The sequence below is a fragment of the Leptopilina boulardi genome, unplaced genomic scaffold (assembly GCF_019393585.1).
Source record: "Leptopilina boulardi isolate dan_hultmark-lab unplaced genomic scaffold, ZJU_Lbou_2.1 LbouV2_1, whole genome shotgun sequence".
Lineage (NCBI taxonomy): Eukaryota > Metazoa > Arthropoda > Insecta > Hymenoptera > Figitidae > Leptopilina > Leptopilina boulardi.
Genome location: NW_026137640.1, coordinates 1,291,115 through 1,311,805, shown reverse-complemented (window position 1 = coordinate 1,311,805; position 20,691 = coordinate 1,291,115). Strand labels below are relative to the sequence as shown.

At 20.0% G+C, this 20,691-nt stretch overlaps 2 protein-coding genes across 6 annotated transcripts; one reads left to right on the top strand and one right to left on the bottom strand.

Annotated features, from left to right (window-relative positions):
* Positions 1-5,159: 5,159 nt before the first annotated feature.
* LOC127289478 (G-protein coupled receptor moody) lies at positions 5,160-17,530 on the top strand. 4 transcript variants are annotated; one of them, XR_007844202.1, is made up of 10 exons: positions 5,160-5,995; positions 11,818-11,909; positions 12,199-12,339; positions 13,695-13,865; positions 13,990-14,117; positions 14,459-14,612; positions 14,857-15,056; positions 15,407-15,586; positions 16,656-16,743; positions 17,263-17,329. XR_007844202.1 is itself a non-coding variant. In XM_051317473.1 (9 exons), exons 2-9 carry the CDS (start codon positions 11,824-11,826, stop codon positions 17,349-17,351), a joined length of 1,149 nt encoding a protein of 382 aa, XP_051173430.1. In that variant the 5' UTR covers positions 5,160-5,995; positions 11,818-11,823; the 3' UTR covers positions 17,352-17,530. The 4 variants fall into 4 exon arrangements, 3 of the variants coding, with proteins under 3 accessions (XP_051173430.1, XP_051173490.1, XP_051173555.1); XM_051317473.1 differs by lacking the exon at positions 16,656-16,743 and having other exon boundaries at positions 17,263-17,530; XM_051317533.1 differs by lacking the exon at positions 16,656-16,743 and having other exon boundaries at positions 15,407-15,659.
* A 344-nt stretch (positions 17,531-17,874) lies between these two features.
* Positions 17,875-19,560, bottom strand: LOC127289651 (ras-related protein Rab-32-like). 2 transcript variants are annotated; one of them, XM_051317768.1, is made up of 6 exons: positions 19,365-19,558; positions 19,198-19,230; positions 18,660-18,756; positions 18,540-18,596; positions 18,222-18,466; positions 17,875-18,127 (listed from the first exon to the last, which is right to left on the bottom strand). In XM_051317768.1, the coding sequence occupies exons 1-6, from the start codon at positions 19,456-19,458 to the stop codon at positions 18,003-18,005; spliced, it is 651 nt and encodes a 216-aa protein (XP_051173725.1). In that variant the 5' UTR covers positions 19,459-19,558; the 3' UTR covers positions 17,875-18,002. The 2 variants fall into 2 exon arrangements, with proteins under 2 accessions (XP_051173725.1, XP_051173802.1); XM_051317845.1 differs by having other exon boundaries at positions 17,942-18,127; positions 18,226-18,466; positions 19,365-19,560.
* Between the last annotated feature and the right edge of the window lie 1,131 nt (positions 19,561-20,691).

Below are 20,691 nucleotides of genomic sequence, written 5' to 3'. Positions count from 1 at the left end.
AGAAAAAGGTGTTAATAAATGTTACACTAGGAAATGCATATAATCACAACTGGTACTCTAAGTGCAGGGGCTTTCAAAGTATATATACAAAGTATAAAAGAAAAATAATTTTTAACACTTTAAAAAAAAAAAAAAAAGTTACGAAAGTGCATATTTTTAACTTTAGCAATAATAAACTACTTTCATATAAAGGAAATGTTTTTTTCGAGACTTAAAGAAGAGAAAAATATACTTAATTCTTCTTTTTTTTTTTTTTTTGCAAAATCTTTTCTGTTGCGAATGAAGTTTACGAAAACTTTCAGGGAATTGGCAAAATATATACATAGTTTGTTGAACTGCAAATTGCAAAGAGTGTGTGTGTAATTCAACAAGTCATTATTTTCACAAGGGTCAATGACGCGTGTCGAATACACATTTGAGAAAAACTTTTTCCACTTTTGTCGAAATTCACGCGAAATAAAAAGATATCAATTTTATTACCTACTCAAATAAAAAAGCCCAAAAGAAAAAATTGATTTCACATTTTCATAAAAAATAGAAGAAAATTTAATCATTCATAAAAAAAAATAAATTTTTTTCATAAAAAAATAATTTAATTTAAAAATTAAAAATAAATTAAATAAATTGTAAATGTAAATTTTCATATATTTATAAAGATTGCATTTTTTTTTTTTTTTTTTTGATAAATTTTAAATTTTCTAGGTATATATACATTTTAAAAAAGTTTCAGAATCTTTTAAAAGTCACGTTTCTTTGAAGAGACACAAAGATTAATTTACACGGTCAATTTAAATTCATTATTATGGTAAGCTCAAAAGTGCTCTTTCGATTCATTGAGTTGATTTCTGAGAAAAAAGAGGAATTGCAATAATGTAATTGTCTTTTTTTTTTTAAGGGGCTTATTCATCAGTCTTCAAAATATAAAAAAGACAAAGTAAACAAAAGTATATAAATAAAATAAAAAAAGAGAATTTCATTATTATTTAATAATTTGAATATTTTATAAAAAAAAAATGTCTCAGAGAAATTTTTAAAAATTTATTAATTAATAATTAATAATAATTTATTATTATTATTATTATTATTTTTATTATTATTATTTGTTAATTAAATTTATTTTGAATACTGTAAAAAAAAATTTTTTGTAAATAAAAATTATTTTATATTATAATATTAATATTAAAATAATTAGAAGCAATGAAATATTTCAAGTTCAAATTGAAAGGAAGTGGTATATATAATATTATTTAAATTGAAGAGTCGTATTTAGAATCGCAATGGATTAAAAATGGACATATGTATATATATATACGTATAAAACGAATTTAAATTACTGGGTGGGTGTCTGACGTCAAAAATATTGAGGATCATGACAGACATAAACAAATTTCATTGATAAAAAAGACGTCGTACACGTGACAAACTATAAAGGAAGTATAATTTTTTAAATCATCTTTTTATGTCTTTGAGACAATTTTAATTTCCTGATGCGGCAAAATTGAGATTCAATTGTAATAAAGAATGAATCATTTAAAAAATTATTCCAAAAAATACAAAATTAATAATACAAAAAAATTACAAAATTATAAATACCAAAAAATACAAAAAAAATATAAAATTAAAGATAAAAAAAAAGTACAAAATTATAAATACAAAAAAATACAAAAAAAAAATTAAATTAAAAATAAAAAAAAAGTACAAAATTTATAAATACAAAAAAATATAAAATTAAAAATAAAAAAAAGTACAAAATTGTAAATATAAAAAAATACAAAAAAAAGTACAAAATTAAAAATACAAAAAAAAACAAAAAATTAAAAAAAAAAAAAATAAAAGAAATCAAAATTTTTAATATAAAATTCAATTAACGAAATATTAAGTCCTTTTAGTTTGATTAATTTTATTATAACGAATTTTCTTTCATTTTTTTTTCACCTTTCCATTAAATTATTAAGAATTCGAGTAAAAAAAAAAAAGGAACGTGTCAAAGTTCAAAAAGAATTTATCTCTCCTTATGTTAACACAAGAGCGATAAAGGGAACAAATATCAAGTTCAAAATAAATATATAGGAATTTTATTTATTTCACTAAATTCAATAAAACTTCTAAAGATAGAAAAAAATTTCTTTAATTCATTTTTTTTTAAAATCTTTTCAAACTATTGAACATATTTAAAAGAAATAAAATTTATTAACAAAATAAAAATAATAATTATAAATTTTTTTTAAAAATAATAACAATAATGAAAATAATAATAATTATTATAATAATATAACAATTAAAATGTAATAAATAAATACCAAATTTTCATAAAAATCTCTTTTGTGTTTTTTTTTCTTTTTTTTTTTCATAATTTCATGTAAAATCTGTGAAACTTTTGAGAGTCATTAAAATGTATAGGCGCGTGTAGACAACATTTCTAAGCCCTTTAAGTGATTCTTTCAATTATATATGAAATTCACTCTCAGTGAAATATATTTCATTTCTTCACTCGTGAAATTTTATTATAATAAAAAAAGATTTTATATATATATATATATGATTCGTAACAACAGGCTCATAAAGAAGAATTTCACACCCAATAAATGTATTACCAACTATATTGAAAGTAAACATAATATATGAGGAACGATTTTGATCTCGTGTGTGCGGGCTGAAAGCTGTCCCTACATCCTTTTTAAAAATAATTAGATTTTGTTACTGGGACGCATATACATAGGGGAGAATTATTCATTAAGGTTAAAAATCACCGAAGCTTGAACTAGTTTTTCTTTTAGAAAATAATCATGCCGTGATATATATAAAAAAAAAAAAAAAAATTTATTGTCCCGTCGAGCCATCATAAATGCATCCGCGAACTCCATGTTATATATGTATATATAATCCTCTCATGTCCTATTGGGTTGAATTCACACCCACACAAGATAAGAAATACAAGAAAAAAAAATCTCAAAAAAAAGGATTTATATCATCAAATATTAGATAAAAGTATTGAAAATAAATATCGATTAATCGAAAAAAGATGAAAAAACAACAACAATAACCCTTTAAATAGAAACTGAGAAAAAATTTTATTTTTTTTTCCGAAAATTCAGAAAAATATTTAGTTATTGGGATAAAATTTTTTGTTAAATCAACCAAATTTTTATAGAATAAATTATTTAGAAAATAAATCATAAATTGTACAAAAAAAAAAAAAATTGATACTTGACATCGCAAATAAATATTTACTTGAACCAAATATACAGTTTATTTGAATTAAATAAACTGTATATTTGAACCAATAATTTTTGTATATTTGCGGAACAAATATATACCACTTGAAATAATTATCAATTAAATAATTAATAAATTACCAATAAATATAATTTAATTAATTAATAAATTATTTAATAAAAATAATTATAATTATTACATTAATTGAAATAATTACTAATTAAATAATTAATAATTACCAATAAATATAATTTAATTAATTATGAGCCAAAAGTTTTGAACGTTCAAATGAACAAAATTTTTTTTGCAACTTCTTTAAGTACGAATTTTATTACAAAATATTATTTCAAATATATCTAAAAAGAAATTAATAATTTAATAATTGTTTAATTCACTGTTTTTTACATTGACATAATAATTTTTAATAATTTATAGATTGAAAAAAATATTTCGTTCATTTGAACGTTCAGAACTTTTGGCTCATAATAATTAATAAATGATAAATAAATTATTAATAAATTATTAATAAATTATTAATAATTAATAAATTAATAATGATTAATAAATTATTTAATAAAAATAATTATATAAATATTACACTAATTGAAATAATTACCAAATTAAATAATAATTAATTACCATAATAATAAATATAATTACCATTATATTATATTAATTGAAATAATTACCAATTAAATAATTAATAATTACAATTTTAATTATATATAATTAATTAATTATTTAATAAAAATAATTATAAATATTATACCAATGGGAAATAATTACCAATTAAATAATTAATTATTACTATATTTATAATTAATTAATAAATCATTTAATAAAAATATTTATATTATTTGACAATAGTCAATGTAATTGTTTATTTAAATCAAATAAATTTTTTTTCACTGTAAGTTATAATTATCTATAAAATTATGTGTATCATAATTACCAAATTAGGAAAATTTTTCTTTGTAATTTAACAGAAATTTCATGGCCATTTTTTTTTTTTGTATAAAAACTCTCTTTGTAAATTACTATACATATACCTGCATAAAGGAAAAATTTCACCTGCTGAGACGTGATTCATTTTCAAATACTATTCTAAACGATTTTAAATACCAATGATTCAGTTTGAGTCACGTATTATAAAAAAAAAAAAAAATTCTTATTTATCGCTATAAATAATTTAAAAGATTTACATTAAACAATTTTATAATTATAAAAATAAAATTAATTATTAATTCATTTTAAAAACTAAGAAAAAAATTTAAGACAAAAATTTACATTTATTGAATTAATTATAATTTTCCCTAATTTAGAGAAATATTTAGCTAATTTAGATAAATAATTTTTGTGTCTTCAATTAAAAATAAAAAAAAAATAAAAATATTAAAAATAAAATAAAATAAATTACAATAAATAAAAAATAAATAAATAATAATAATTATTATTATTTATTTATTTATTGAATAATAAAAATAATAATAATAATATTAATAATAATAAAAGAAAAATAAATAAATAAAACAATGCAAAAAATAATAAAAGAAATAAATTTTTGGAAAGAAGTAATTTAAAAATTACAAATTATGGAAAGGAAATTTTTTTTTTTGAAATTTAAAAAAAAACTATACAAATGGTATAAAATATAAAAAATAAATTTTTAATGAGAATTTTTAGGCAAAATTTTAAGAATTCGAGAAAAAATGAAGAAAAGAAAATTGTAAATCCTATATATTTTTGTTTGGTCCAAAATGGACCCTATTGTATATGGTGATACAATGCTAAATTTCCCATGTGAATACACCTGAATACAACCCACAGTGCTTCTTGGTACACAAACATGTATTATGTGTAAATTTGTCATCGCATAGATCCCCCCCCACCCCCTTCACTATTCAGTAACATTATACTCTGAACGGAGAGCGATTTGACAGTTCTGCTTTGCTAAGCAGTCTTATAGTGTCACTTGCAACGAACGGCCCAAAGTATTTTCGAAATGACAACTAATTTTTATAAACATTAAATATTTTTTTTTCTCCTAGTGAAAATAAGTGCAAATATTTAAAAAAAAAAATTAAATTTTTTATATTAACTAAAATATAAAAAAAAATATATAAAATATATTTTTATATTAACTAAAATAAATAAAAAAAAAATTAAATTTTATAAATATCGAATTTTTCTAATTAAAACTTTTATATGCATAAAAAAATTTCTAATTACAAATTTTGTATACAAATAAAAAATTTTCTAATTTAATATTTCATATACATTAAAAAATATGATTTAAAAATTTTATATTAATTAAAAAGTTTTTTAAAGTTTTATAAATTTTTTTTGAAAAAAAGTGAATATGTTTTTATAAAAAAAAAAAAAAACAGGTTTAGTTTTAATTTCTGTGTGTGAGTCAATATCATCCGGATCTCTTTTTATACAAGAGAGGAAAGGATAATTACAATGTGTCATGTGCAGTTTAAAATTCTGTGAAGCGATACTTGTGAGAAAAAAAAAAGAAAAAGAGAAATGTGTGAAGTGAATAATTAAAATATATAATCGAATTTTGAAATAAAAAATAGAATTCATAAAAAATTCGACAATTGGATTTAAAAAGACAGTTCTATTTTTGGTTGATTTAACGTCGAAATTCTATCCGTGGGGTACATAGAAAGAGAAGAAGAACCATGTGGTCCTGAAATCGATCTAGGATCAAACATCTCCTACAAAGAGTGCAGCACATTTATACAAAAAAGGAAAAAAAAAAAAAATAATTTCGGTAAACGACCAATGCAGAGCACACATGTTCATTATATAAGAAATATTAAATAATAAATCCTAATGATTAATTTTTTTTTCTCGAATCTTTTTTAAAAATTAATAATTTTTTTTTTTTTAATCATATTAAATAAAATAAATAATTTAATAATAAAAAATAAATATAATTCGTTTAGATAAAGTAAAAAAATATTAATATAAAAATAATTAAATAAATAATAATAATAATAATTAAATATTCAATATAAAAATATAAATATAATATATAAAAAAAAATTTATATAAATAAAATAGAAATTATTCACTGACTTTTATTTAATCAAACGCGATTTTTACTCATTCTAAAGAAGCCTTGAATTTTAATTGTATGTATCATTTAAAGAGAATTTTTCCAAGAATTATTCATTAAATATTTTTAAATATTTCTTTATCTTATTTAACATTATTATATTCACACGTATTTTTTTTCATGTTTCAAAAAAAAAAAATCATTTTTGTTTTTCTTTCTGATTTGAGGAACTTCATAAAGAAATATTTGCTATTAATATTATAAATATTGTTATTATATTATTATTATTATTATTATATTAATAATTAAAAATAAATTAATTATGAAAAATTAATTAATAATTAATTTTAATTATTAAAATTAATTATTATTATTATTATATTATTATTATATTAATAATTAATAATAAATTAATTTATTAAAAATTAATTATTATTATTATTTTTTTTTTATTAATTAATAATTAATCTTATTTTAATTATCATTATATTATTTTTTCTTATTATAATAGTTGATAATTTAATTATTATAGTTGTAAAATTTAATATAAAAAATTATAAAAATATAATTTATAAAATTAATATAAATTTAGCGATTTATAAATAAAAAAATTTTGGACTTAAAATGAAAACTAGAACAATTAATGGTTTCGTGGGGCAATTAAATATATATATAATAAATAAATAAAAAAAAAAAGAATTATTCACGCTTCGCGTTTGAAAAATGATTTATTTTTTATTTTTTTAAGAGAATTTTTTCAAGAGTTTGTAATTTAAAATTCAATAATCGTGACTACCGTGTGCGCGGCTTGGAAAAACAAACATGACCATGTATGACTTTAAACTATTTTTCTCCTTTGATTCGTGAGAACACGTGAGTTCAAGCTTCTCCTTAGTTGCTTTTGCACGTGTTCTTTCTCTCTCTCTCTCTCTTTCTCTCTCTATTACTAACCACACAATAATGAATCTCGATTTCTACACTTTTAAAAAAAGTTTCCCTCCAGGTGCGTTCTCGTTTGTATATATATATTCATTCAACAAATATTCAGAGAGAAAAAAAAAAAAAGATTAGATTGTCTATATAGAGTCGGTGCAACAAAATCTATTGTGGTTCGCTCGAAGAAATAATAAGTTCCCGAAAAAAAATTCGAATTTATATTTTCCTTACATTACCATAAACTTTCGTAGAATTAAATTATTTTTTTTTTCTAAATCTACATTTTTATAAATACAATATATAAACTAATCTGAAGGATCGGTTCCAAAAGTTGGGTCAAGTTATTTCGTTAAGTAAATAAAAAAGAATTTTTTTTTCATTCTTGATTATTATCTTTTGGAATTATTTATTTATTTTTTTTTTTGAAAATTAATTTATTTATTACTCCTTTTGTAAAAATAATTGAGAAAAATTTGTATATATATATATATTTATTGAAAAGAATTTATTTGAATGGAAATAAATAGTAAAAAAATTAATTATAATTTATTAAAAAGAAATTAAATAATAGTATAAAAATTAATTTATTTATTAAAAGATAATTTTTTCCTATTAATTAATTTCCTTTCAATAAATTATAATTAATTTTTACTATTATTAAGTAATAATAGTAAAATTTTATTATAATTTATTGAAAAGAAATTAATTAATAGGAAAAAATTATCTTTTAATAAATAAATTAATTATAATTAATTAAAATTAGTTATAATTTATTGAAAGGAAATTAATTATAATTTATTAAAAGGGAATTAATTAATAGTAAAAAAATTTATTTATTAAAAAAAAAATTAATTAATAGTGAAAATAAATTAATTTCTTTTCAAATAAATTAATTAATAATTAAAAAAAAATAGTAAAATTAATTCTTACTATTCAATATTGTAGTTGTAAATAAAGAAAAAGAAATATTTACAAATTTCTTATCAAAAAATTTTCTCATCGTATTCTAATGTTTTTTTTTTTTATTTGTAATATCGCATATATTCGCGTTCACGCAATTATATTGAGTTATCAGAATATCCGCGTAGGAGTAATAAACCATTGTTCAAATTACAAAGAGTTAAAGTGCGTTTTGAAAATCGATATTCACACACAGGATGTAGTGTGGTCGGCGAAAATATATTTAAAATATGCAAAAATCTCGCAATCCCCGCGAGGATCAATTTCCAATAAATATGGAGGACAATCAATCAGAAAATGGATATACTCTTGTGTAATGATAGTTTCACATCAAAGAAAATGTTGCTAAATTCATTGAAAAAAAATATTATTAAAAGATTGCAAATTCAATTAATTATTTTAAAAAATTAAAAATATTTTTAAAAAATATTAAAATTTTATAAAATAAAATTTTCAATTTCGAAAAAAAGGCTATATAATAATTTAACTATTACTATAATTATTATTATTATTTAATTATTTAATTTTAAAATAATTATAATTTATTATAATTTATTAAATAATTATTATATTAATTTTATAAATATTATATATTATTATATATTATTATTATTATTATTATTATTATTTTATTAATTTATATTAATTATTATTTATTTCTTTTCAAATAATCCATTTTTCTTTCAAGTATTTTTTTTTTTTTTTTAAATAATATAGAAAATTATATATGAAAAAAAATTGTGGTTTTCAACTGCGAGTGTAAAAACATTAGTAGGAAATTATTTCAGAATAATTTACACATACAACAATTGGAGACGCGACCTGTATGTTCACTATTCTGGGTGTTAATGCAGGTCAATTGCATTTTTCCACTTCTGCAGTTGACACCATTTATATAGATCTATTGCTTGAAACACGCATGCCTAATAAATCACATAGGCCCCCCCAAACGGTTGACAATATAAAAATCAGAAATTTCGTACAATTATCATTATTATATAATAAAAACCAAAGATAATAAAAAAAAATAATTTACAATTATTAAAAATTTTTTTTTTTTATTAGAATTATATAAAAAATTTATATAATAATAATAATAATAATAATAAGAAATAAAAAATAATAATTAAATAATAACAATAATATTTATTATAATATATTAATTATATATTAATTACTTTGGTACGAAAGAGCAAATTTTTTATTTTTTTTTGAAGAACCGTTTATAAATAAATAAACATAATATAATTTATAATGAAAATTATGTAGCATTAATGAAATAAATCTTATCTACTGTCTAATTTATAATAATAATATTATATAATTATAATAATAAATATAATAATTTAATATAGTAATAATTATTATTATTAAAAAAAATTATTATTATTATTACATATTATTATAAAAACAAGAAAAAAAATAGTAATACAAATATTATATAATTATAATAATAAATAATAATAAACATAATAATTTAATAACAATGAAAATAGTAACAATTATTATAAATTATAAATATTTATTATTATTAATAAAAATAATAATAATAATAATTTTTTTTTATTAAAAAAAAGAAATAAAATAATTATATAATTATTATTTTTTTTATTAAAAAAAGAAATAAAATAATAATAAAAATAATAGTAACAAAATTATTTATAAAATAAAAAAAAATTAAATTTAAAAAATATTGAAAACAAATTAACAGGTGAAAAATGATATGTTCTTTGGATATGTATAACAAAAGCTTCTTGTGAAATTTTCCTTAGTGTATATTTGTAATAGGCACAATATATATACTTGTAATAGATAAAAGGTAAATGAAATGGCTCATATAAAAAGTATCAAAAATCTTATATTGTTAAGAGGCATTTAAGTCGATAGCAAATGATATAATAATACAGATATACTTTCACTGTGAGTCAAGTTGACTCATTCATTGCCATTCATATGATTAAGTCGGAAATCATTCGATGACGTCCTCATACACAGCGAGGAATTCTTTTCGTTTTATATATATATATATATATATATAGTAATAATTTTACGGATGTATTACCGGTGTGTATAATACTGCTCGTTGACCGAGAAATATAATTGCTAACCGTGAAAGATCTCTTCTTTGGGCCAGGGGCGAACATTGTTTATTGTTTCTTTATGCAATACTATTTCCCTTTTTTTTTTTTTTTTTAAATATTTAATCACGGGAAATCATTGTTCTATACAATTGTAATAATTAATAGTTATTAATTTTTTTTATTAATTAATAATTATTAAAAAAATTAATTATTAAAGAAACTATTAATTGCTACATTAATTGTTAATAAAAAAATTAATTAATTAATTATTAATTTATTAATAACAAAAATTAATTATTAATAACAAAAATTAATTATTACTTATTAATAAAAAAAAATTAATTATAATTATTAATTTATTAGTAACAAAAATTAATTATGAATAAAAAAATTAATTAATTATTAATTTATTAATAACAAAAATTTAATAATTAATACCTTAATTATTATTGTTTAAATGTTATAAAATAGTTAATTAATTAATTTTTCGATTAATATTTTTTTATTTATTTTTTATTTCGTTTTTTTATGGATTAGTAAAATTGCGTAATGACTATTTTTAATAACATAATATATTGAATGAAATTGTGAAAATGAGCTTGATTCTAAAAAGGCATTTTGTATATAAAATATAGAAATGAAATTGTTCCCATGATGTGGAGGTTTTTATGCTGTTTTTTGTAAGGGGAACAGAGTACACCGGGTGTTCGTTAATTTTTCTTAATTAAGCTCAATCGAGGTTAACGCTTGACTGTTTAACCCTAGTTTAGTAAATCCAACACCCCCATATATAATTCACTCTATACACTGCCTTCGATATACTTTGGCATATGAGGGCATGAAAACGACACTTTTTTTTTTTTCTCTCTCTTTCTTCTATTGTCAAACCAGACAGGATGAGCGGAAATGTCATTCTTCTCGGAAACTTTTTATCCTAAAAGATCCTCTTACATCCCGCATCTTCTTCTCTCAAAACGTGTCTTTTACATTAATCATTCAATCCTTTCTTTGTGTGTATAAGCGCCTATTGTTTTTCTTTTTTTTCATTTAGATAATTGAATCGAAAAAATCTCAAATTTTTTTTTTTTTAGAATCTGTGAGACAATTGCAAATTAAAAATAAATATTTATTTTCAATTATTGTCAACTTATTTTAATTCAGTTTGGTGTTAAAATTAATTACAATTTTTTTTTTATTTTATTATTTTTTATTTTTATTTATTTTATTATTTTTTTATAATTTTTATATTTTTAATTTTGTATTAAACCAAGCCCACTTCTGGGCCGAAAGGCTGAAGCTTAATTAATAAATATATAAATATAATTTTTATTTTATTTAAAAAATTGATTTACTATTTTATTATTTTATATAAATTTAAATTATTTTCTTGATTAAAAATATATATTAAATTAGTTTTTTTTTTTGGTATTATTATTTTTATGAAATTATATTCTGCGTTAGTAAATTAATTGTTTTATTTAATTATTTATTAATTATTTATTAATTAAATAATTATTTAAATAATAATTAATTAAATTACTTTTTTTTATTTTAAAGGCTAAAATGGAGGAATCATTTATAAATATGGATACAGCTGCAACGTGGCTACCACAAATTGCCGAAAGTTTAAATCCAGGTGAAATATCAAGGTGCGTTGAAAAAAAAAATAATATAAAAAAAAGTAAAATAAATAAAAAGAACCCTAAAATTATATCAATAAATTTGTAAAAATATCTCACACTATATTAAAATTTTTTGTTTTTATAAGTTTTTATTTTAATTTATTGCTGAAAAAATTAATTTTGTAATTAAAAATTTATTTATTAAATCAAAAAAAAAATTTTTGGAAAAAATTATAAAAGAAAATAAAATAATAAATAAATAATAATTGATTTATATTAAATAAAAAAAAAAAAATTATTGTTTATTTTATTTCAGGTTTTCAAAGCCTCTGCGAACTTTTGCAGCTGTAGCCTCAATTTTGATTATGTTAGTGGGTTTACTAGGAAATTTATTGACTATCATAGCACTCAGCAAATATCCCAAAGTACGTAATGTCGCAGCTGCATTTATCATAAGGTTAGTTCAAAAATGATTTTTATCTAAAAAAAAATTTTTATTTTCAAATTTTTATTTTCAAATTTATATTTTATTTTAATTATATATCTATTTTATTTAATAATTTAACCGCAGAGAAAATAATATTTACTAACAAATTAACGATGTATAATATATCCGTTTATATGATTTAAATAAATAAAAAATAATTTAATTAAATAATAATAATAATAATAATAATTAATAAATAATTTAATTGCAAGTAATTAAAATTAAATGTTATGCGTTTGTAATAATGTAAAAAAAATTTTTATCTTATTCGTATTAAATTAAACAATTACGATAATGTTACTTAAAAGTTTATCATAAATTCTTTAGTATATTCACATGTAAAAGCAAATGTCACACACATTCAATACACGTTTTCCCATTACTTGCTCATTATCTTAATTAGCCTAGTTAAGTTTCCTCTAGAATCTAAAGTGTTTATCGTACCAAAAAAAAAAAAAAAAATAGTCACATAATTTGTTTTTATTTTTTCACTCGTTGGAATAATTATAATGTTTGTAAATTGTATAATAATTAATTTTTCATATTTTATTTTAGAAAAAAATTTAAACTTTTATTTTTTAAGTTTATTATTATTATTATTATTATTATTATTATTATTAGTATATTATATTATATATATTATAATAATATTATAATAATAATATTAATATTATTATATATATTATATTATTATTATAATTATTTATTTATTTTTATTATTGTTTTATTATTATGTTCCAAATAAATAAATTATTTTATTATTATTATTATTATTATTATGATTATTTTTTTTAATTTATTAAATAATTTAATAATTTTTTAATGTTAAATTAATTATTTATATTCTTAATTAATTACTAATTATTTTTAAATTCCCTTGTGAAATTTTTTTTTCGCGGAAAAATTATTTGTCAAAAAAAATTTAATTTTCATTTTATTGTACGAATTTTTTTTTTTCCAAAAATGTAATTCAATTTTTTTTTCCAGTTTATGATCATTTTCTTCTTGTTCAAGTGACAGTGTATATGTGTATAGCAAAATACTTGCTTCAAAAGACACTTTAGGATTAGTGTATATACCAGTTTTCTTTTTCTCGGTTCATATATTTTCAGGTTTTAAAAAAGCTTTTTTGTTTTTTCTCTCTCTCTCTCTCTCTCTCGCAATAGAAAATCGAAATTTATAGTCTCTGATGGTTTCCAGGGTTGACTGCACTTTATTGTATTATATTAAAAAAATTCCTTTAAAAAATATATAAAAATATAAATTTTAAAAAATAATTTTTTTTTATTTTATATTATTATTTATATTTATATTTTTATTTTCAGTTTATGTGTAGCAGATTTTATTTTCTGCCTTCTCGTACTGCCATTCGATTCAATTCGATTTATCGACGCAAGTTGGGTTGAGATAAGATTCCTTTGCGTTCTTGTACCATTTCTTCGTTATGGAAATGTTGGTGTCAGTCTTCTTCTTGTGGGAGCAATCACTGTCAATAGGTATATAATTATTTCCATTTTTTTTCCATATATTTTAATAGAAAAAAAAATTTTTTTTCCTTTAAAATTTTGTTTTTTTTTTTGAGAAAAAAATTCCTTAAAATTTTCGAATATATTCAAACAGGTATATCATGATTACTCATCACAATATATACAACAGAGTGTACAAAAAACACTGGATAGCCTTGATGATATTGTCCTGTTGGCTTTTTTCTTATGGAATGCAAATCCCCACTTTGGTCGGAGCTTGGGGTAAGAATTTTATTTTCAATTAAAATTTTTTAATTCTACAATTTAAATTTGTTAACTGTAGTACTAAATTTATTTATTTTTTTTTAATTAGAAATTATCAAAAAAAACTTTTTTTATTATTAACAAAAATTTACTAAAATAATTTTAGTAATAATAATAATTACTAATTTTAGTAATAATAATAATTAATAATTTTATTAATAATTAGTTAATATTAATATTAATTTTAATATTAATAATTAATTATTAATGAAAAATATGATAAATCAAAAATATTTGGAAAAAAAAAATGATTAACATTTAAAAAATTTAAATATATTAATTTCGATAATATTTTTTAGGTAAATTTGCATACGACCCCAATCTCGAAACTTGCTCAATTATCAGAGATGAAAGAGGATACACATCTAAAACTTTCCTCTTCATCACAGGATTTGTCATACCATGCATAGTAATCGTAAAATGTTACGCGAAAATTTTTTGGGTTGTTCACAGGTAAAATATATATTTTAGTATTTTTAAAAATTCTTTTTTATAAATTTTTATTTTTATATTTTTTTTAAATCAAAATAAAATAAAATTTTTTATACTCCTCAATCAATTTATAATTATTATTATTTATTAAAATTTATAAAAAAATTTTTAAAAAATAATTATTTATTTTTTATTAAAATTTATATTAAAAAAATTTTTAATAAAATAATTATTTATTTAAAAAATAAAAAAAAATTGCTTGCAGCTCTGAGGCGAGAATGAGAAAACATGCAGCTCCGACTGTAAAGTCACCTCACACAGTTGGACGAGACACTCGAGAGATTAAACAAAAGCGAAGTGAGTGGCGAATAACAAAAATGGTACTAGCCATTTTCTTGAGCTTTGTAGCTTGTTACCTTCCCATTACGATCGTAAAAGTCGCTGACGCAGAGGTCAGATATCCCGGTAAGTATTATCTTAAGAACATCATTTTTTTTTCACCTACTAATTATTAAATCAATTAAAAATAAAAAATAAAAATTGTCAAAATTTTTCCCCAAAAAAAAATTTGTATAGAAATTTTTTCAGTCTTCGAATAATTAAATTTAATTTCTTTCGTATTACAAAAAAAAAAATTTCAAATCATTTACAAATGCAACAGTACAGAATTTATTATTTTATTTATTTAATTTTAATTTTAATTAATTTATTTAATTTTTATTTTTATTTTAATAATAAATTAAATTTTCCTTATTATTTTTTTTGCAAAAAAGATTTTTTTTTTCGTTTTTTGAAATCGAAAATGTATTTTACAGGATTCCACGTGATGGGCTATTTGCTGTTGTACTTTGCCTCCTGTGTAAATCCGATAATCTACGTAATAATGAACAAGCAGTATCGACAGGCCTACGCCGGTGTGATCAGTTGTTCGAGAATCAGAGCGACCCTCTCACCCCATGGAAGCAGTGCTCCAGGGCAAAATAACTACGGCCAAGGTAACCATCAGTTCGTTACGGTCACCAAACTTTGATCACAAAAAAATAAAACGAAGCGAGAATACTTTATTTTGTAAGTGGAAAGGGTATTTTCTTTGGTTTTTCTTTTTCTTTTAAAAAGATTTTCCGGAAACTGGGCATGAATCGTAGATAGATTCTTGTATAGGTATTATTTTTTTTTCCTTCAACAAAAAAATCCTCATTTCACCAAACTGAAGAAAATTAAATAATTATTATGATAATTACGGGGGAAAAAAATCACAGAAAAATACGAATTTTAAAATTAATGAAAATTAATTTCAAAATTAATGAAAATTAATTTCAAAATTTAGAAAATTCAATTTCTATGAAAAAAAAATTCTATAGAAAATAATTATTGTGATAATTACGGGAAAAAAAATCACAGAGAAAAATACGGATTTTAAATTAATTTCGAAATTATAAAATTCAAAAAAATCTTGTGAAAATAGCTTTTAATACAGAAAAGCTTCTCTTCTATTCTAAAGAACGGGGAAAGAATTCTCTATAAGATCTAGCTTTGGCTACACAATCAATCTTCCTCGGAACTTTCATTAGTCTCCTTTCTTTTTTTTTTTTTTCCTCTTTACTACCCATCGAACGTTTAAAATAAATTGTTTGCCTTCTTCTTTTTTAACAAATCGGAATTTCACTTCCTGATACAATTTACAATTTAAAATTTTTTTTACAAAATAAATTAATGATAAATAATAATAATAAATAATAAAATAATAATAAATTATAATCAATAATAATAAATATTAAAAAAATTTTTTTTACAAAATAAATAAATAATAAAAAATAATAATAAATAATAAAATAATAATAAATTATAATCAATAATAATAAATATTAAAAAAATTTTTTTTACAAAATAAATAAATAATAAAAAATAATAATAAATAATAAAATAATAATAAATTATAATCAATAATAATAAATAATAATAAATAATAAAAAATAATAATTTGAATTTTGCAAACGAAAAAAATGAAATCAAATAATAGCAAAATAGAAGCTATTCTGTTACTCTTAAATCCTATTTTTTCAGGAGTAGCCGATCCAAGTTAAAATAGTACATTTTTCCACTAACGCAGAACGAGCGGGTAGCATGTATAAGAACATGGCAAATGAACTAGGTACTAATTGACTCTTAAGTACGAAGAAAACCCTAAAAAAAAAAACCTGACATCCAACTAATTAACACTTTAGATTTTTCCATCGGCTTCATTAACGTAGAATTTAAGTGCAATTTTGTATATAAATTTTTTTTTCTATTTTATCTGTCTCTGTCTTTCGATGTTGACTAACGCTTTCCAGCAATTCTGAAATTATTGGCGAGCTTATAAGGAAATCCTGTGGTATACGCTTAATTAAACGATCGTCGTATCGGAATCTGATTTATAAGAAATCTCAATTGCCTTTTTAAAAAAAAAACGCTTTCATCTCTATTTCAAAATTTTATTAAAAAAAAAAAAAAATTCAAAAAATCGGAACTAAATAGAAAATATTATAAATATTGTTCCTTTTTTTGTAATTAAAATTTTTTTCATATTTTATATCGTATCGATCGATGACCGTATTTTATTAGCAAAAAAAAAAAAATTTCTAAAAAGAAACTATTTTCACAAAAAAAAAAATTCTCTTTTTGATTACAGATTATTCAAAAGACTTCAGTAACACAATGGTGTCAACTGTATCAATTGCCATGAATGCTGTGAAAAATTCTCAAGAAGATGAACTCTGAGAATAAAAAGCAAAAGCAGAATCAAAATAATTAAATTCAGCCATGATTTTGTTGCGATGAAAAATTAAATTTAAATTTTTCTATACAAGAATTTTCGAATTTTATTTACTGGAAAAATAATTTTAATAAAAAAAAAAAAAAAAAATTATTTGAATCGCCTATAGACAATTCATGAACAATAGTACAATCGTAAAATATTATTTATTATGGTTAAATCGTTAGCTATATTAATTATGAAAGAAATCAATTATTGAAATTGAATCCCTCAATTATTAGAAATGCAAAAAACGATTAATTAAAAAAAATTTTTTTTGCAAAATATATGAGATCCAAAGACTTTAAAACACAATTACGAAATTCATTGCATGCAATGTAATCTTGTAAAAGATATAGAAAAATAGAAAAAAATAAAAAAAAAATTGTACAATATAAAAAAGGACACACACCTTATGTGTATTTGTAAAATATAAAATCATAAATGTATATTACTCAAGATTTTTGTACAAAAAAAAAAAAATCTTACGAATTCTAGAATTATACTCTGTACAGTGAAATATGTTAATATAACAGATAATTCACAAAAATTGTTAATTATTTTTCCCAATATAAAAAGTTCAAACACAATTTTGGCGAAAGTTTTTTCAGAAAAAATTAAAATTTACAACACGATGCCTTTTTTTGAATTAATGGTGAATTTTTTAATTTTATCGAATCTCGAATTTCGTCTTGAACTTTGGCTTTTAGTGTATTTTCCACAAGATACTGCATCGCTTCATCTAATATTTATTAAAAAAAAAATTTTATTAACAATTTAAAAAAATTTTTTTTTTTCTTAACTATAATTAAAAATGAAAATAATTTTTTTCCTACCAACGTTTAGATTCTCTTTGGCGGAAGTCACGTACCAACATCCAATACCATTTTCCTTGCAAAATTTCACAATTTGCTCATTAGAAACGGCAACTTCTTTAATGTCACATTTATTAGCCAACAATACTATTGGAATATTGGAACCATCTGGCAATGTAATTTTTTCCCGAAGATCACTAAGCCATTTTCTCACTGATTGAAATGTTGCTGCTCGCGATACATCAAAAACTAATGCTGCAGCAACTCTGTCGAAAAAAAATTATTTAAATAAATAATCATATACTCGAGATAAATATTAAAAATAAAAAAATTATTTACGCATATTTATAATAAACACGGGTCATGTATCCGTGTCTCTCGTTTCCGGCAATATCCCTAAAAATTAAATAGAATAAATTATTTTTTTCAATATAACAAATTGAAATTAAAAAATTATACCATAGTTGTAAATTTATTTTTGTATGACGATCCCATTCAAGTGTTTTAATTGCAAAATCAGCTCCTATTGTAATTTTATAATTTGAGGAAAACTTTCCTGAAAATAGAAAAAAAAAAATATTTAAATTTTAATTTCACTATTTATTTTTGAAAAAAAAAAATCTCTTATGTGGAAAATAAATTTTTTTAATTGAAAACTAAACAGCTTTTTTAAACATTTGAAAATAATTTAGAATTGAAAATTAAAAAAAAAAATTAATTAAAATAAATTCTAACAATGAAATATTTTGAGAAATGCTACGTACGTCTGCTTTTGTTGAATGAAAATACTTCAAGGACTTAATGCTTTCTTATTTCTCGTATCACATTAAAGATTACGGATTACGGTGCAAAACAATATTACCAGACTTCTATTATTATATTTTCTACCGACGAAATAACAGCTAATATTTATTCAATTTTCAAAAAAAAAATTTATTATAAATTATATATTTAATTTTTAAATTGTAATAATAAAAAATATTATTTTAAAATTTACCTTCCGTGTATCTTCTAACAATTGCTGTTTTGCCTAAAAAAAAAAATACAAATAATTATAGACAATTTATTACAATTTTTATTTTTACACATTGAAATTATTATTTTATTGTCAAAATTTTCTTAGATAAATAAATAATTTGTTTACAATTTACAGGATTTACTAACCAACGCCATAATCACCGATAACAAGAATTTTGAAAAGTAATTCACTTTGATTAGAATTTGATAGAGAAATATCAGAATCTCTTCTGGATTTCATTTTTAAAAAAAGAAACAAAATTATTAATTGTATGGTTTAGAAATTTTTATTTCACGATGATGTCAATAGGATGACAATTTCATTACTGAATGATAAGCGGTAGTTGCATCTTGTTTATAGTCAAATATTAAAAGCGTTTTGTAAACTATTCCATTTAAAAATGTTTTTTTTAAACACGATTCGTCTTAGAAAAGTTTAACAATAAAATAATAATTTCAATTTAATTATTTTTAAATTTCCAATTATTTACCTCTTTTATCAAAAAAAGATTTACGGAATTTTTATTATCACATACACGTGGATTTTGACGTTTAAGTTTTATTGAATATACTGGCGTCATCTTCATTAGATTTGTGTAACTTTATTATTGTAAATATTTTACCTAAAAAAAACAAAAAGAAAATTAAAAAAAATACTTACCTTCTAAATATATACTTACCTTTTATTTAATTCTTCATTTATTAGTAAAAATGTAACACTATCACTATAATTAATAAAAACAATTGAAGAAAAACGAGTTAAACCGAATACTTTATTACAATAAAAAAGATTATAATAAATATTAAAATTTGACAAAATACTCGTAATTCCGATTTTCAATTGTCAATTTTATCGTCCCGTTATTTAATTATTAAAATGTGAGGGTTTAAGACTCACCGGTTTCCCACGTTGCAGCTTGCAGCTACTCTCAGCAATACCTTTTTTGCGATCACCTAATTTAAATATTCACAATAAATAAATATATTCCATATAAAAAACATTTTGGGTAAAAAAAGAAATGTTTTTTAAAATAATTATATCTTACAATTAACTCTGATCGGCTGTGCAAGATCTCCCCCTAGAGCTGCTTCATAACGCCTAATCCTTGTGTCAAATTAAAATCACATACACAACACCCACTTTTTTTTTTATCACAATTACTTCGTGCACTGATGTAAATATTAATTTTCCAAAATTTAACACACTTTAAATATTAATTTTCCAAAATTTAACACACTTTTTTTTAACGAATAATAAGCCGAACACAAACAAAACACTCGCGGAACAAAGCTTGGCGAATTACACAAATTTTAATTTTCTTTCTAAAAATCCCGTTCACTAATATAGAGATCCACATTAAATGAGTGACACTTAAAAATGCAATTAATTATGCAATTAATTATGCCCACTTCAAATGAAAAAAATCTGATTTCATTGTGGCAATCGCATTGTCGAAATTTCAAGGTCATGGTC

Bases quoted from the DNA above. Each gene is read 5' to 3' on its own strand.
- LOC127289478 (XM_051317473.1), top strand. From the start codon at position 11,824: ATGGAGGAATCATTTATAAATATGGATACAGCTGCAACGTGGCTACCA. The intron at 14,118-14,458 runs GTAAGAATTTTA...AATATTTTTTAG, and splicing joins CACTTTGGTCGGAGCTTGGG to GTAAATTTGCATACGACCCC. The intron at 15,057-15,406 runs GTAAGTATTATC...TGTATTTTACAG, and splicing joins CGCAGAGGTCAGATATCCCG to GATTCCACGTGATGGGCTAT.
- LOC127289651 (XM_051317768.1), bottom strand. From the start codon at position 19,458: ATGAAATCCAGAAGAGATTCTGATATTTCTCTATCAAATTCTAATCAA. The intron at 19,231-19,364 runs GTTAGTAAATCC...TTTTTTTTTTAG, and splicing joins TATCGGTGATTATGGCGTTG to GCAAAACAGCAATTGTTAGA. The intron at 18,757-19,197 runs GTAAATTTTAAA...TTCTATTTTCAG, and splicing joins TGTTAGAAGATACACGGAAG to GAAAGTTTTCCTCAAATTAT.